A 16,799-nucleotide genomic window follows, 5' to 3' on the forward strand; every position below is an offset into this window, starting at 1 on the left:
CTCATTTGTTACTTGAATATCCGTCCTGCTCCTTTAAGGCGGCCGCGTAGGTCAGTTGAGAAATATGACTTGACTGAAGGAGGGTGGCGCTTAAACTACTGTGACAGTGACTGGCCATGTGAATGCAGTTGAAGGAGTCTAGATCAGCGGGAAACCGAGATCAACAGATAATCGTCACCACTGCCTTTTTTCTTTTCTTTTTTTTTTACCCCCCAAACACGTCTGACTGGAATTTTCTTAAATGGTTCATTTGCGCTCAAATTCTTTTTTGGATTTTCTCTCAAGGGCCACCCCGGATCGGTAAAGTTCAGAGAGCTACATTTAAAGAATATAATTATAGTGTAGTTTCCCCAAATGGACTCTGACTTGTAAGCCTGTGTGAAGATAGAGTGGAGTCACTGTGGTAGAGTCCGCACGGGACAGGCGGATGCGTTAGAGGTCTCAGCTTTACGCATTTACCGGAGGAGGGCTGGACTCATCGCGTTAATCCGGAGAGTTGCTCACAGTTTGTCCCTCTGTGCACCGCTGTTGACAGCAAGCCGGTGTGAAACATGCTGCAAAATGGAAACGGAAAACAAAAAGCTCCCCAACCGCCAAATGCTGGTGAGACAGAGTCAGACTCCACGGATGGCAACCCGAAACTGCAGCAAGAGCAGCCGGCAGTTCCCCCAGCCGCCGACAAGCAGGACGCAGAGTCCACACACTTCCCCATGCCCACTTACCCTAAACTGGAGATAAAGCGAAACGCGGTGACGGACGATTATAAAGTCTCCAATCAGGTTCTGGGCTTGGGGATCAACGGCAAAGTCCTCGAGTGCTTTAACAAGAAAACTGGAGAGAAGTGCGCGCTAAAGGTATTGAAGTCTGATGAGTATATCATAAATTGTCCCCGACCCTCCTGTTTACACTCTCACAGTATAACTGCAGACTTTATAGCTTTTAAACGATAGCTCTAGATCATCCCAGCTGAAAGAACACCTGTTTCTGATACAAGTTTAGTTTATCTCTCACTTTGTTTGGATGTAATAACATAGATGTCCACTGTCCAGACTGGTCAATCCATTTGGAAAAACAGGCGTCAGTCCATTATGTTGGATTATGGTGGTGTGTCTATGTATTTATTTATATCACTTGCTGCTCCTCTAAATTTGATCATAATCTAATGCAAGTATGGTTTAAATACCAAACTGTGTGGAAACACGGGTCTATCCTAAAGCGTTTGTTTGCACTGTGGGTTTAAATATAAGAGTGGAAACTTGTGCAGACAAGAATCAAGAACTATGACCTTTATGGAAGTAGAATTTTCTTTTTCCAGGAACATGAAAGGTTACAGGTTACTAACAAAACCAGTGTTTGACATAGACAGATAGATGAATAGATTGCTGGTTTTGCATGTATATATACCTACTGATCATATTGGGTTTGACATGCACTGTACATGCTTCTCCCCGAGCTCACATTCACATATCTGGTGGTGTTTCCTGGAAGGTCAGCCTTTTGCAATCAGTTCCAAGTTAATGGGTGTGTGGTCACCTAGCCATAAAATATCACGTGCTACACTGCTTCAAAGAGACACGGACTGTGATGGTGACACTTTATTCTGGGAGCGGTGGAAACCTTCACACTCATCTGCACACATGCACAGGTCGTCAGGTTTTCACCTGTCACCACTGCTCCACAGACCGGGAGAGATTTACTGGCTTAGAGTAATCCATCTGGATCTGAGCTGCCAGCCAGGCAGCAGTGTCAAAAGGAGAGCATACCCAAACTTTGGGATAGAAACTAAAGCTAAAGATTTAAAAAAGAGATAAACTGCAGCAGGAAATTGAACATTACAAAAAAAAGATAGAATGCCAAAATCAGAAAGGGGATACTTTTCTTGATAGCATCATGGGTGGGACCGGTAAAGAAAACAATTCTGCTTAGAAATATGAGCAGAAAGAATTATTTAAAAAGAAAAAGACTTCCGATGCGGAAAAAATCTTCAGGCAAAATGCTAATCTGAATCCAGCAAGTTTTTTCTTTTGTCAGAAGTAATGACAGAACTGAAACACACACAGAAAGTTTTTTGTCTTTTAATGTTCTGCCAAAAGACTGTGTGTGTGTGTGTGTGTGTGTGTGCGTGTGCGTGTGTGTCACTGCAACCACACTGTTCCATAGGGGAAAGCCTGCAATAGATCGCTGTGACCCAAGTAGAGAGGGACCACATCACATTAAGCCTCTGACCATCTTCTTCTCTCTGAAGATCTGTTAAAAGGTGTTAAGAGACGGCAGAAGAAACACCTCTGATGGCTCAGTCTGTCTTCTCTATTGTAGCTGCTGCAGTTTTTCTTTTGCACTGTGCTCGTTTATACAGCCGTTTATGTAAATTTGATTAATTTTGTTATGTCAAGTTAAATAGTGAGTAAAAGTAAACAGAGGCTAGTCTGATGTAGAGTCGGAAGAAAAGCGTTGACCGGCCCATTGGGTTTTTAAATTAAGTGTTGCTCTGAGCGCTGAATGTAATAGATGGCTATGGCTTTAATCTATTTTGCAGCAGTGCTTGAACAAAGCCATCCTTTCAGTGTAATGCAGTTAAAGTTATCTTGATTCTTTTAACTTGGATTTTTCTTACTTAACAGCAGGGGATGGGATGCGTTCGTGACCTCCGCCATTAACTGCTAAGACAGAAGTACAAATCTGGCCGGTGATTGTTCCATTTAAGAGAACATTGGGCCTTTTCGAGTGAAGCTAAATGGCCTGCAGGTCTGTTTTACTCATAGTCAAAATCTTATCAGTGGCTTAGGGTTCTGTGGTTATCACTATGGCACACTTGTAGCACATATGAGTGCGTTTCAGGGTGTAAATTGACCAAACCATAAAGGAAATGCCCACTGTTTTGGTTAAAGGCAGCTCCAAAAAAGACCTTTGTTTTGAAAGTTTCTGTAAGATGTCATAGGTTAGGGTTAAGCTCCCTCCAACAAGTTAATCAGTCTCTGGGGTCCTCTGGAATGAATTGAAGGATTTAGGCTTTTAAACCTCATCAACCCAACAGAGCTGGAAGTGTCTTGTTAGGATCACTCTGATCACTCTGTACCTTTACAGCACAAAGGAACTTTATGTTTTCATTGCTTCACTTCCACTTTCTATATGCAAAAATGCATTGTGGGTATTTTTATACTTGAGCAGTAGAAGTCTTCTAAGAGCTGGCTGTGGCTCAGGAGGGAGCACAGGTCATCTGCATCCTTGGGCAAGATACTGAACTGAAGTTCCCCTGATGTGTTCATCAGAGTGTGAATGTCAGACAGAAAGCAAAGTGTGTGAATGACCGAGGTTCAAGTAGAAAAGCACTATAGAAGAACCAGACCATTTACCATTTTGAGTGAGTTTTTTAGGCTTTTTAAATCATTATAAAGGGAAAAAAATGTGATTCTAGGATTGGCATCATCAGTCTGTGTATCACTTTGGTCCGAAAGGAAAAGAAACAACCCAACAAATCTTTGATGTTCTCTGAATATGAACATGTTAGCATTCCTGATATTAGCATTTAGCACTTACACAGTCTCCTGCTTTCTAGACCACTTTGCTGTAGCCTTTATGAGCAGATCTTTATTGGCAGATGTTGTAAAGATAAACCACATTTTTATGAAGATATACAGACCAGCACTTTGAAATTCACTAATATTTAATAGAGTGTAAACATGTTCGAGCAATTAAAGTGTGTTTGTGTGTGTGTGCGCGCACGTGTTAGCCAAGGTTCGTGTGGGAGGCAGCATGTGGTTAAACTCAGTGGGCGTTATCAGCTAAAGGTGTGTGTCTCAGTGTTTCTTAAGCTTCTCCTGACACAGATCTGATTCGTCTGAGTGTCGAGTCATCGTTGACTGGTTTACGTGCCCTTTCAAATAAGAACAAAATCCTTCTGAAGATTAACTGTCTCATTCTCTTAGTCCTTCCTCTGCAACCCTTTTAATGTTTTACTACAGCGCTACAGGCCCCTTTTTATTAGAGCCGATTCTGTTTCGCTGCAGGAAATTAAGGAAACCAGCTCATAAACTATCTGCTCTTGATTGGAGTCGTAAAGCTATAAATTACATAGCAAAAGCAAAACCTGCCCACTGCTCCGCTTAAAGTCAAGGCAAGTGGGCGAGGGTGAGCAAAATAGGACACATGTAGTAGCAGATCAGACACCGGAAACCCTCAACTTCTTCTTTTAACACACTGCCGTCCTCTGAACTCTTTGCTTCCTCTTTGACATTAGCAAGCAAAAAAAGGCACTACACAGATGAGCTGTTTCTTTCCGGCATTTTGGAGTTTCCAAGAAATTCATGTTTACCCACCAGCTGAATCCAATTTGCTTGGGTAGAGCCTTGCGAAAGTCACCTGTAACACACCACAGATATATGTATGTGTGTCTGTCATACGTCAGTGAGTCAAACTCTGTGTGTGTTGTGTATTCCAGGCCCAGTCTGTAAGCAGACCGGCCTTGTGAACAACAGGGGATAGCTCCATCACTGTCACATCCAAAAATACCCCTTGACTGTGTGCTATGTCAAAGTCTGCCACCTGCTTTGTACGTCTCTGTGTGTGTATATGTGTGTTTATGTATTCCAGTATTTATAGGCATCAGTTCTTATACTGACGTTAGAGCTTAAACTACCAATCTACTTACAGTCGTTTTGAAAAGAAAGTAACCTTTTTCCATTCTTTGGTTTTACATAACAACAAAAAAATCATCTGACTCTCACCAGTTGTTAAAACTATTTAAATGCCACCTCAAAGGAGGAACAGCACGCAACATGAGATTATAAGTCATTACTTATTAAACAATAGCTAAGCTAAAATACGGAAGTCGTGTAAGAGACTAAGCACACCTCACGATTCAGTAGCTTGTAGAATCACCGTTAGCTGCAGTAACCTTAAGTAATGGTTTTCTGTATGAGTATCAGTCTCTCACATGTTTGTGAATGAATTTTGGCGCACTTTCTTTACAATGTTATGGGTATTTGTTTATGCACAGCTCTCTTAGGTCATGCCACAGCCTTTGCGTCTGTGCTTGGGATCAATACAGTATCATTGACCCAGTTTAGCCCAAGCTGTAGTCGCACAAACGCCCTCACCTTTGAATTTAAAGTACTTTGGTATACAGAGGAGTTCATGGTTGACTCAATGAGTGCAAGGTACCCAGGTCCTGTGGCTGGAAAGCAAACCCAAATCATCACCCCCTCCACCACCGTGCTCGACAGTTGGTGTGGGGTGTTTGTGCCGATGTGCTGTGTTTGGTTTTCACCAAACGTAACACTGTGAAACATGGCCCAACATCTCCACACTGGTTTGTTCATATGAAACTTTGCAAAGCTAAGCTGTGCTGCAAATGTTCTTTTTAGATCGAAGAGGCTTTTTTTCCCCAGTCACCTCTCAAAAAAAGCCATATTTGTTCAGTCTTTTTCTATTTGTGCTGTCACGAACTTTAACAGTTAACATACCAACTGAGGCCTGTGGAGTCTGAGATATAACTGCACTGTCTGACCTTGGGGTAAATTTGATGTCTTGAATGTTTTCCAGTTGTGAGTAATCAGACTAAAACCAAGATTGATGAGCAACAAGGTCACTCGTGATGTCTTGACGTTGTGTAACACACACCTGAATGCTGCAGACCAGAGAACTGCCAAAAATCATCTGCTTTTATAGAATTGAATGCATCTGCCTAGCAACACCTGGCTCCTACTTACCCTCTTAACTCCTTTGTAAGCAGTAGGGATGTACTGCTGACTGCTTTTACAGTTTTTGACTGACTTTTTGTTAAAAAAAAAAAAATAACAGCACAGTGTAATATATCATGTAATTTTTTCATACAAAAACGTATTTGCCAAATTTCTAGACCCACATATGTCTTGACATGTAAAATCTAAGACGATGTAGATTATTTTTACCATCAATGTATTTAGTATTGATTCATCTACTTATCAGCTTGGCTCATGTATATCACATTATGCAGAAAAAAACAAAAACTGCTTTCTTGGACTAAGATAAATAAATCCCAGGAAATATTTGGATTTTTTTGCTGTAAACACAGTTTATAATTAACAGCAATTTTTTTTTACTTTATTTACTGTTTTCTGCCAGCTGTATGAAAATGTTTTTATAAAATGATGCTGCTGCTTTGTTACACTACACCAAAACTATCCATGTTAAAGTTGAATGACTCCTTATAAACGATTATATAACATGACATGATCTGTCCTTCTCTCTGCGTCTCTCCCAGATTCTCTATGATAGTCCCAAAGCAAGGCGAGAGGTGGAGCTCCACTGGCGAGTGTCAGGAGGGCCGTACATCGTTCGCATCCTGAGCCTGTATGAGAACATGTATCACGGGAAGAAGTGCTTGCTCATCATCATGGAGTGGTAGGATCTCAGCAGTCAGTTAGCACTTCCTTGAATCAAACAATTTCTCTGTACTTTCCTTTTTAAAGCTTTTCTTAAAAAAACAGTGTTTTGAAACTTAGAGCAAGTCTGCTCTCTTTTTGTTGAAAGCATGACGTTAAAGAAGTTTTCATTCTGCAGGATGTAATGATGAATCACTATTTTAATGTGAAAAAGAGCTCGGAGTGGGTACAGATTCCCATAAGTCACAGCTCTGAGTAGGACAAGAGATGGTATAAGATGACGCCCTTTGAATAAATGACAACATAACAAAGTGACTGATTAAAAATAACAAGCTAAAGTTGCCCTGCATCATTTTTACAGCTTCCACTTTTGCTTTTTCTCTCTTTTTTTTAACCTTGCTTCATGACAAACAAAGAAAATGAGCTCAGCAATGATTAAGGTCTTACAACATGCCCACATGTTTTTCCAACAAGATACTATCAACGCTGTTGTGACACTGTAGCCGCACAGATAACAGTAACTCAAGCTCAAAGTGTTAGTTGGGCTAAATATAAACAGAATTAAGAGGCCGTCCTGTATATGGTCTCCTTCTGACAAATAATAACACTAGTTCTTTACTGGGGTTAGGTTAGGATAGAGCCGGGCACACGCTTACGTCATCTGTGGATTTTATTTGAGATCAGAGATTACGTCACCTTTCAGCACAGCCGGTGAAGCCATTCCCTCGAACGTTATGCAGACGTCACGGCAGCCATGTTGACACGAAGTAACACAGGTGTTACCGGTGTCATTAACCAGGCAGTCTGATTTATTTACGAGCTTTAATTATGTGATTAGTAACACCTGCGTTTTCCAGCTACGTCGTGTCGCATAGCCGCTGGGAGAAAAGGGTCTATTTTTTTAAAGAAAATAGGTGTAACACATGTTTAGTTACATAATAAGCTCTGCCCCACTGAGCCATAGTAACCTTTAACTTTATACAAGTTAAAGGTCAGTTATAAGAGCTGCTGCTCTGAAGCTGACATAGAGACAGAATTCCATCTGGGCTTCATGTGTCATGACAAACTGTTTGTAATGAATTCAACGCCATTGCTAAACAGCCTGTCTGTTTGTGTAAGTGTGTGTGTGTGTGTGTGTGTGTGCGTGTGTGTGGTTCAGGTATTGCTCATGTTGTGGGGAAGTGTCTTCCTTATAAGGACAAAAACACTTGTCTACATATGGTAACTGTCCAAGTCAATGCATGTTGTAAGGTAGGAGAAGGTTAAAGGTTTGGAAAGTCACTACAGTTAAGGTGAATATGAGTGAAGGATACATAACTCTGTGTGTGCACGTATGTGTGTGTGTGTGTGTGTGGGTGTGCTTTGACACATGTTTGAACTCTGGACTTTTTATTTCTCCAAGGGCGATGTGAATAATTCAGAGCAAAACAAAGGAACTAAATAGGCAACAAAGCAGAAAAGAAATGACACCTTTGCTCAGTATGTGGGAATTTTAAACAGTGACTGATTGTCATCACCGCATCGACTGACATGGCAGGTGTTTGTTAGTTAGTGACCTTGACGGTACACTCACAGCGAGAGAATGTCTGCTGCTTCCTGTATGAAGGAAGTTGCACGGCCCGCTGTGGGTAGCATAGCACTCGGTCGCTCCCGTTCCTCCTTCAGCTCTCAGTTCATTTGTGATCCACAAGAAGCGTGCTAGAGTAAGTGTGCTTACTTAATGCAATTATGGAGACATTTTTCCAAAGAACCCAAGGTGGAGTTTCAGGTATCAGTGATTCTCTATGACACACAATGAAAGTGGAGAGTGGGAAGCACAATCATCTGGTTCAAGATGTTTTTGGTAGCGAGAGTCTCTGAACGTTTCTCAGATATAAAATGAAACCAAATGTTTATGTTATTGCAAAATAACGTCTTATTGTGTTACTAAGTCATTAATGACACTACAGAAGTGACAAATAGTGTTTATATCACTGCAAGATGAATTAATAATGGCACACTCATTCAGTATAAACACTGTTCTGTTTAGTAGGAATTTGGTGCTTTTCCCTTCTTCCTGTTTTTAAACTGTCTCGGTTTCACTTTCACTCAGTATTTTTATTATTTCACTTACCGTTTCGTCACAGAAGAAACTCCAAAAGATTTAGCGGCGTGAGTAAATAGTTCATAATTAAGTAAAAGAATCCCCACTTTAAAAAATAACAATAGTAGTTTAAAATAATCCTGGTGCTTTTGCTTTGGGGAAAAACCAAAATTTCTTTTGGTCTTCCTTTCCTTTACTGATTGAAAAAAATGCTCCCAAATTTTGGTGTAAAGGCAAGCGGATCTTTAATGATCCCTAATGTGTAATTGACAGACAACCTTTACATGGACAGGGTCCTGTAGCAGAGCTACTAGTCTCCTGTCGTCTGATCAGGGTCACCCATCTGTTCCACACACTTATTTTAAAAGTAGACATGATCACGTTTTAGACCCTTAACTTTGGAACAGCTTTCCTTATCAGGTTGGCTGATGGTTGGCTCTGTGGTTTGTTTGAATCTTTTGTCTGTTATCTGTGGCTTTTTGTTCTCCTAATCTTTGTGTACAGCAGTGTGTGTATGCAGGATTGAATGAAAGGCTGTGTGCTTGACTCTGTATAAATATGTACACTTATTTTTAAAGCCTTTTTATCCAAACTGTGAAGCACTTTGTAAAAGTGTTACACGTGTACTAACAGAAATGTGGGTACTATTCTATAATACACTGATCCCTGTTCTCTCCCTGCTTGTCTATGTGTCCAGTATGGAGGGAGGAGAGCTGTTCAGCAGAATCCAGGCCAGAGGAGACCAGGCGTTCACTGAAAAAGGTGAGGACTGATGGAGGGCAGACTCCACGTGATGGATACGCAGCAACGGTGATGTGTTAACTAGTTAAAGCGAGCTCTCTTTCATTTGTGCCTCCTGTTGTTTTAACACTGGAATTGCTTCTGGTTTGAGAGAGCCTGCTTACCTGTTTTTCCTCCCAGAGGCATCAGAGATTATGAGGGACATTGGCACGGCCATCGATTTTCTCCACAACATCGATATCGCGCACAGAGACATCAAGGTACGCAGAGATGAAGTTCAGTGCCCAAATCATGAAGCGTGTGATCATGTCTGGGTAGTTTGGTGAAAGCTTGGTTCACTTGTTTTCCTCTGCTGCTTCCACCTCCAGCCAGAGAACCTGCTGTACACAAGTAAAGAGAGAAATGCGGTCCTCAAACTGACAGACTTTGGCTTTGCAAAGGAGACCACGCTGCACAATCCTTTGCAGACTCCTTGTTATACTCCGTACTATGTGGGTAAGATGCCTTACTTTATTGTCCTGGGATGGGTTCGGGCCATATTAACAAATGGGCCAGATGTTTCAAAAGGACAGTAATAAGCTGCTGAGTCACTTTTTGCCTGTGCCCTAATCTCCACTGTTATATTGTTTGTACGTGTGTATTCCTGTTGATAAGCTCCCGAGGTTCTGGGTCCAGAGAAGTACGACAAGTCATGTGACATGTGGTCTCTGGGCGTCATCATGTACATCCTGTGAGTACTGTCTTTGTGTGGAGGGCAGTGCTGATGTCACCACAGATGTTATTGTTCGACGCATGTATTTGTATTTCGATATTGTTACAAGAAGCGCTACTTAATTTTATTACGTTTTACGTATTACGGCTTGTTTGTCTCTGCAGATTGTGCGGCTTCCCTCCGTTTTACTCGAATACAGGCCAAGCCATTTCTCCTGGGATGAAGAGGAGGATCAGGATGGGCCAGTATGAATTTCCTAATCCAGAGTGGTCGGACGTGTCACAGGAAGGTGAGGAACTCAAACTAAAACACTGTCAAACAGCAAAATAGCTTGCAGCCATGTAGGCAACGAGCACATAGTTACCGTTAGGTCTATTGGTTTTTGGACAAGGACACAGTTTTTGTAGGGTTGCCTCTTTACACCAGCACAGTGGATTTTAAATCAAACAGGTGATTGAAGTGCAGACCAGATACTTTTTGAAGTCTAGAAACCACAGACCAAATGTTGTGCTTCCTACCTTAAGATGCTCTGCCAGGCCTTTACTGCAGCCTCCTTCAGTTGCTGCTTGTTTGTGGGTTTTTCTGCGTTCAAATTTGTTAATGTTAGGTTGAGATCAGCTGACTGACTTGGCCATTGAAAACTGTTGAAGACTGTATCAGATATAGTGGGTAGAGGGTTGTTTAAATAAAAAAAAAAAAATCTAAAATTATTGTAAATTTCATACACATGTCGAATTAAAGCCACTGTGCTGTTTAAGAGATGCAAAATTCATAAACATGTTTCATTCTTCAAAAATGTACAAATTTTCTACAACTTTTAATTTTGTATGGCAGCAAAAAAAGTGTAGCTTTCCTCTGTGTAATCCATATGAAAAGAAACACCTGTAGGCTAAAAATCTGAGCTTTTGTGTGAGAATTACAAAAAAACACTTTTAATATATTTGTCTTTTTATTGTAAACATTTGCAAGTTTTACAAATGTTTACAATCATGTGTGACACAGCAGTGTTTATCTGCATTCATGCATGTATGGCCTGTTTGTCTGCTTGCGGTCTCCCTTGTCAGAAACAGGAAACCTTAAACAGTAGGGGCTGCACTCAGGCCAATTCTGCAGATTTACTAAATGTCAATGTATGTCAAGTTAAGATATTATCATACAGAAAAATTTCCGAGAATCATACACAGCAAGATATAATCTTGCCCCACATTTCTTGTGATGAACCACATTTTGCTAAAGCTGAATTTAATTTCACCCGTCACACCCAGGCCTGATTGCTGCCAGACCTGTCGAATCAAGAAGTCACTTAAAGAGAAACTGCCTGACAAAGTGAAACAAGCTAAAAGATCTCAAAAAGCAACATTTCATGCCATGACCTAATTTAAAAAGTCACTGACAACTATCAGTCTTAGAAAGTTTAGCAAAATCTCCAGTGTTAAATTAACACTAGAGAGTGTCTATATGGGTCCACTCCTCTGAGTGTTAAATATAACACTGTTGAGTATTAAATGAACACTTTTGACAGTGTTATATTTTTTAAAGTAACCTAGTCAGTTTTGAAGATTAACAATCACTAACACTGAGCAGTGCTGATTTTCTAACACTGGAAAATAACTCAAAATGTTAGAAATTTTCCAGTGTTAGAAAATATTTAACACTCAGAAGAGTGGACCCATATAGACACTCTCTAGTGTCAATTTAACACTGGAGATTTTGCTGTGTACAAAGTCATTTTTAAGGCTTTGGGACTCCAGTGAACCACAATGGGAGCCATTATCCACAAATTTAGAAAACTTGGAACAGTGGTGAACCTTCCCAGGAGTGGCTGGCCTACCTGAAAGTTCTCCAAGAGTACATCAACAACTCATCGAGGAGGTCACAAAAGAATCCAGAACAACATCTAAAGAACTGAAGGCCTCACGTGCCTCAGTTAAGGTCAGAGTTCACGAGGCATCTATGGGGGAGGTCCAAGGAGAAAACCACTGCTGACCAAAAACACCCACAAGGGCTCGTCTCACATTTGCCAAAAACCATCTTGATTATCCCCAAGACTTTGACTCTCTGGACCGACGAGACAAAAGGTGATCTGGGCGACTTGCTGTAACTGATGGAACCGTGAATTCTGCTCTCTACCACAAAATCCTGAACTGTGGCCATCAGTTCATGCCCTGAAGCTCAAGTGCACAGCAGGACGGTGATCTGAAACACACCAGCAAGTCCACCTGTGAATGGCTCAAAAAAGCAAAATGAAGGTTTTGAAGTGGCCTAGTCAAAGTGGACTGAAATGTGATTGAGATGCTTTGACCTTAAACAGGCGGTTCGTAGTCGAAAACCCTCCAATGTGACTGATTTAAAATAATTCTCCAAAGATGAGTGGGCCACAATTCCTACACAAACACTTGATTGCAATTATTCCTGCCAAGGGTGACACAACCAGTTATTAGGTTTAGGGGGGGATTACTTTTTCAGATATAGCCAGGTAGTTTGGGATTTTTTTCCCCAATAAATCTTGTTCTAATGTTCAATATTCTATCCATTGTCACTGTCTCATTAAATTGCATCCAGTGTTAAATATGTGGCTCCGTTTGCTCTAGTGACTCCTTCTTCTTCTTGGTATTATATTTAAACTCTACTCTGACCTTTGATTTAACCTTCCTAGTAGCAGGAAATTTGTAATGATGCAAATTAAAGTTACAAGGGTTTTTTTTTAGCATAATATCCCTGAGTAATATTTTCCTTTTCCTTCACAGTGTGCTGTTGAAAGTACTTTGACTCACAGAAAATGCACCAGTGAAATATGTTGTTAATTGAATAAGTTTGGTTGTGGAAACATCAACAACTGGGGGGAAAAACCAAACCAAAAAAAACTTATATTCTGCTTCCATGGAGCTAATTTCAGACAGTGGTGCTGGGTATATTTTCAAAATTGATGTCAGAAAAGTCAGATTTTTAACCAAAATATTTTGAAATACCATATGGAAAGCATCTGGCTGGCAACAGCTTCTCTGTAAAGCATGACAGGGATCCCAAATGCACTGATAATAGATCATAGAAAGACACATAAAACACTATCAGTCTGTTCTCCCCAGAGCCTGAACCTCGAGACTAATTGAAGAAATTACAAGAAAGTGTGCCTAAGAGTTCAGCCTTTGTTAAAGAATAAAGGTGGCCATGCAAAATATTCACTTTGAGGGTTATTTAAACTGTAAAAACTGTGTTTTTGCCTTATATCCTGTATTTCCCTGTACATTTGCCCATGTTTCAGCAAATCACAGCATATATTTTCAACTTATCTACCAATATATAAAACAATGAGACAAGCAGCTGTTTTAATAGTGATATTTGAATTCAACACATCAAAGTCCACTATAAATAGGACATTTTATCTCCAAGGCAAACATCATGTGAAAAGTTGTAAACTTTGCATTGCCTTGTGTCTCCCAGCAAAAGATTTGATCCACCAACTACTGAAGACAGACCCTAACGAGAGAATGACCATCACCCAGTTTACGAACCACCCCTGGATCAATGTAAGCACCCGTACACGCCTCATCTACTGTTTCCTGCTCGTCTGTGCATCTGTTTGCTTATGTCCTCATCGGTGTTTGTGTTTTGACTCTGCAGCAGTCCATGATGGTTCCTTCCACTCCCCTGCACACCACACGGGTCCTGACAGAAGACAGAGAGATGTGGGAGGACGTGAAGGTCAGTAGCACGACAACATCGACCCCCTCTGGTCACATCTTGACATTACAGCTTGTTAATGATAGGCTGCTGAAATGTTCAGCTTGCGGTAGGGTTTCAGTAACTGGTGCAGTGGTTTATAGACCAGTATGGGGGCAAACTCCAAAAATATTGAACTGGTAACTTTCCAGAATGCATGAGAATGTCCCAGTCTACTCTGGTTTATCTTGAAACCTCGAGCCTCCATGTCCGATCTGAAATGCATCTAAAGGCATACATATGATGTAATCAAGGCCGCTTACAATCACATCATTAAAAAGCTCAGAACCACAGAGGACATATACAACAATTTCAGCTGTTGGAGTAAAACCCTAACGACCTCTAAACAGATTTTCATGTGTGAAAACAGCAAAGTGGCCCTTTAAATATTCTAATGATTGAAATGTGAGGAAAACTGCCATCCTCATGTCTTTACATTCTGATAATCTCCTGACAACCAGCAGGGAGAAGAAGTGTTCACAGTCTGTACAACTGTATGAGTTACAGTTTAATATTTAACCCAAACACACCTAAGCTTAGCTTACCTTTTGCCATTCCTGCATTTTTTTCCTGATTTAAACTACTAAAAAAAAGAAAAGGGAAAAAGAAAACACCACTTCCTCATATCAAGTCCATTCAACCATGCAGAAATGTACAAAATGTCTCATTTAGGCAATCACATATTTTCAATCCCTGTAAATAACATGTGGAATGGCACATTCCTTCACAACAGCTGAATGAACAGGTTTGTCATGATAAGGTGTGAAAAGACCATTCAGCAAAAATGATACGCTCACAATACACCACTGTTCATTTCTGCAGTGGGTACTGGGTACAGCGTTGCATAAAAGGCCACTTCTCAAAAAGCAAAGAGTCAGGAGGGTACAGTCTTTATATTGAGCTTTATTCACAGTAAATGAAAAAGGTTTAGTTTTCTCTGAGGTCTGTTCTGACTCATTTTGAGTTCAGTCCTTGTTTAAAATCATAAAAATATTACCAGCCTGTTTCCTTTTTTCTTTCTACGTTTGCTTAGTTTTTTCCTGCTGCACAGATCTTGAACAGCAGCGAACTGCGTGGAAGCCTTTGCAGCAAACATTTTGACATTATAGGAAACATCCTCCTTGTTTCCTTTCTAAGAGTTGATGGTGTGAAAAATGACTAATGAGAGGATAGATGTCAGCTCTAATTATTTTTGGGTGGTGTAAAGCCTGTTAACAGCTAACCTGACACCATCCTACAGTAATAAATTCCACTTATCAGCACTTTTAAAGCTTCTCTGGTTAACATATCATCTCTTTTTTTTAAATTCAGACCTATACTGATGTGTAAACAAAAAAAAGTTGCAGGCTCTTTGGGTTTTATGTCCTCACAGTTTCTTGACCAACACCTGCAACTGTTCCCTGCTGAGAAACAGTCCTCACTAAAACCTCAGCTTCTCCTTTTTATACTTTTTGTTTGGAAAACAAAAAGCAGACATATTGCGTTAATTCATTAGCTTTAGCGTGCTTGCTTGTTTTCTCCATTTTATGTCTTGATGTTATGCTAAGCTAACTGGCTGCTCTTTGGAAACATACATGTGCCACTGGTAAAAAGCAAAGGGTTTCCACATCCGTAAGCGCCAGCTAAATCCTCCAACATCTGCCTCTTCTCTCGCAGGAAGAGATGACCAGCGCTTTAGCGACCATGCGTGTGGACTATGACCAGGTGAAGATCAAAGATCTCGACACCTCCAGCAACCCTCTGCTCAACAAGAGGCGCAAGAAGGCCGCTGCGGGGGGCAAGAGTGGGTCCACGGTATGCCAGAGTCAGTGAGGCAAGGATGAGCTTTGGTGGAAGGTTCAAGAGGTGCTTTAGACTTCTGAGAGACTCAACTTCAAGCAAGTGCGCTCTAAAATAAGAGACATTAGGAACGCCAGAGTTAAACCTGGATATTTTGGGGATGTGGAGACGTGATATCACCTGTCTGTTGTCACCGCAGGCCTCTCTGTTTTTAATTATTTTGTGTAATAATGTCTATTATTTTTTGGGAGGGGGCTGGGCTGTTTGTAAGAGTACCTGTGTGTAGAGATGCGGTATTTGTAGTGGTATATGTTGTGTATTTGAATGCTGGATTTACCTGTCTAAGGTGTAACTATGCAGTTGTGTGCAGATCACACTCAAAGAAACTGTGGACAGACTGTGAAACTAAAAGGCTCATTATTGTCTTTTGTCTTAATATCGTCCTTCTTTTGCTGCCTTCCTTTTAGGATTCAAAATCCTAAAACGTTAATAAAATGTAGCCTCCACAATCGCTTCCATCTGAGAAACTTTTTTTGTACAGAATCACTGCTGCAGATCAGTCTGGTGTCCTGTTAACAGAGCAGCACTCAGACTGTCAGCTTCCTGTAGCTGCAGTGGGCTAACGGCTGATTGTGTTGCATTGGCAAGTTGTGTCAGTTTTCCTGAGAAATTTCTTATGTGTCACTGTGGTGATAAAATGCTTCCACTAAATTGTGGCTACAGTTTCTCTTTAAAATACAACCTTAGCAGGGAGAAAGGAAACCTCTTATGTTGGGTGAATCCACTTCACATAGATGCTAAGATTTTCCACGTGGTGGTTCTAAACACGCTCCTAAACTTAAAATAGGAGTTTTCGTGTGACAGACACGTTTCCTGTGGATGTGGCAACATTTTTCTTTTTTTTGGTATCGTGTATTTCAGGCTTTGTCAGGCTGCTATTAATAGGAGCAGTGAAGTAGTTCTGTGGGTCGCAGCCATCTGACATGTCATTCAACTGCAAAAGGTCAACATTTCCATGTTTATGATTGCAACCTTTAGCCCACTTTGATCATGTGATGCTGAGGGTGTTAAGGGGAAGCTGATCATAAAAAGCTACTTGGCTTTTCTGCCTTTGGGATGTTGCCATACCGTCAGCGGGACTGCACAGCTCTTCTTCAGGCCTCTGTGAACATAAGAAGTTTAGAAGTTTAGAAAACAATAAAGTCTCAGCTTTCCCCGAGTGGAATATTACAGCATATTCCAAAGGATGTTTTTTTTCCTCGTGACGAATTAGGGGAGGGAATGTTTTTGTGCTAATCGCTCCATAATACAGAGACAAGTCCAGTCATGATGTTCCACTATGTCTCAATTACTAACATGATGTTGACATAACAGTGTCTTGAACACTTCCTTTTTTTTGCGT

General features: G+C 40.8%; 1 protein-coding gene across 1 annotated transcript; it reads left to right on the forward strand.

Moving 5' to 3' along the window:
* The first annotated feature begins 90 nt into the window (after positions 1-90).
* On the forward strand, positions 91-15,908 carry mapkapk3 (MAPK activated protein kinase 3). The gene is made up of 10 exons (XM_063474642.1): positions 91-854; positions 6,242-6,381; positions 9,143-9,207; positions 9,367-9,446; positions 9,555-9,681; positions 9,841-9,916; positions 10,063-10,187; positions 13,340-13,425; positions 13,520-13,600; positions 15,275-15,908. The coding sequence occupies exons 1-10, from the start codon at positions 552-554 to the stop codon at positions 15,428-15,430; spliced, it is 1,239 nt and encodes a 412-aa protein (XP_063330712.1). The 5' UTR covers positions 91-551; the 3' UTR covers positions 15,431-15,908.
* The last annotated feature ends 891 nt before the right edge of the window (positions 15,909-16,799 follow it).

The sequence above is a fragment of the Pelmatolapia mariae genome, linkage group LG5, assembly GCF_036321145.2.
Source record: "Pelmatolapia mariae isolate MD_Pm_ZW linkage group LG5, Pm_UMD_F_2, whole genome shotgun sequence".
In the NCBI taxonomy this organism is placed as follows: Eukaryota; Metazoa; Chordata; class Actinopteri; order Cichliformes; family Cichlidae; genus Pelmatolapia; species Pelmatolapia mariae.

Coding starts and splice junctions, on each gene's coding strand:
- mapkapk3 (XM_063474642.1), top strand. CDS start 552: ATGCTGCAAAATGGAAACGGAAAACAAAAAGCTCCCCAACCGCCAAAT. Junction 855..6,241: donor GAGAGAAGTGCGCGCTAAAG/GTATTGAAGTCT, acceptor CGTCTCTCCCAG/ATTCTCTATGATAGTCCCAA. Junction 13,426..13,519: donor CGAACCACCCCTGGATCAAT/GTAAGCACCCGT, acceptor TTGACTCTGCAG/CAGTCCATGATGGTTCCTTC.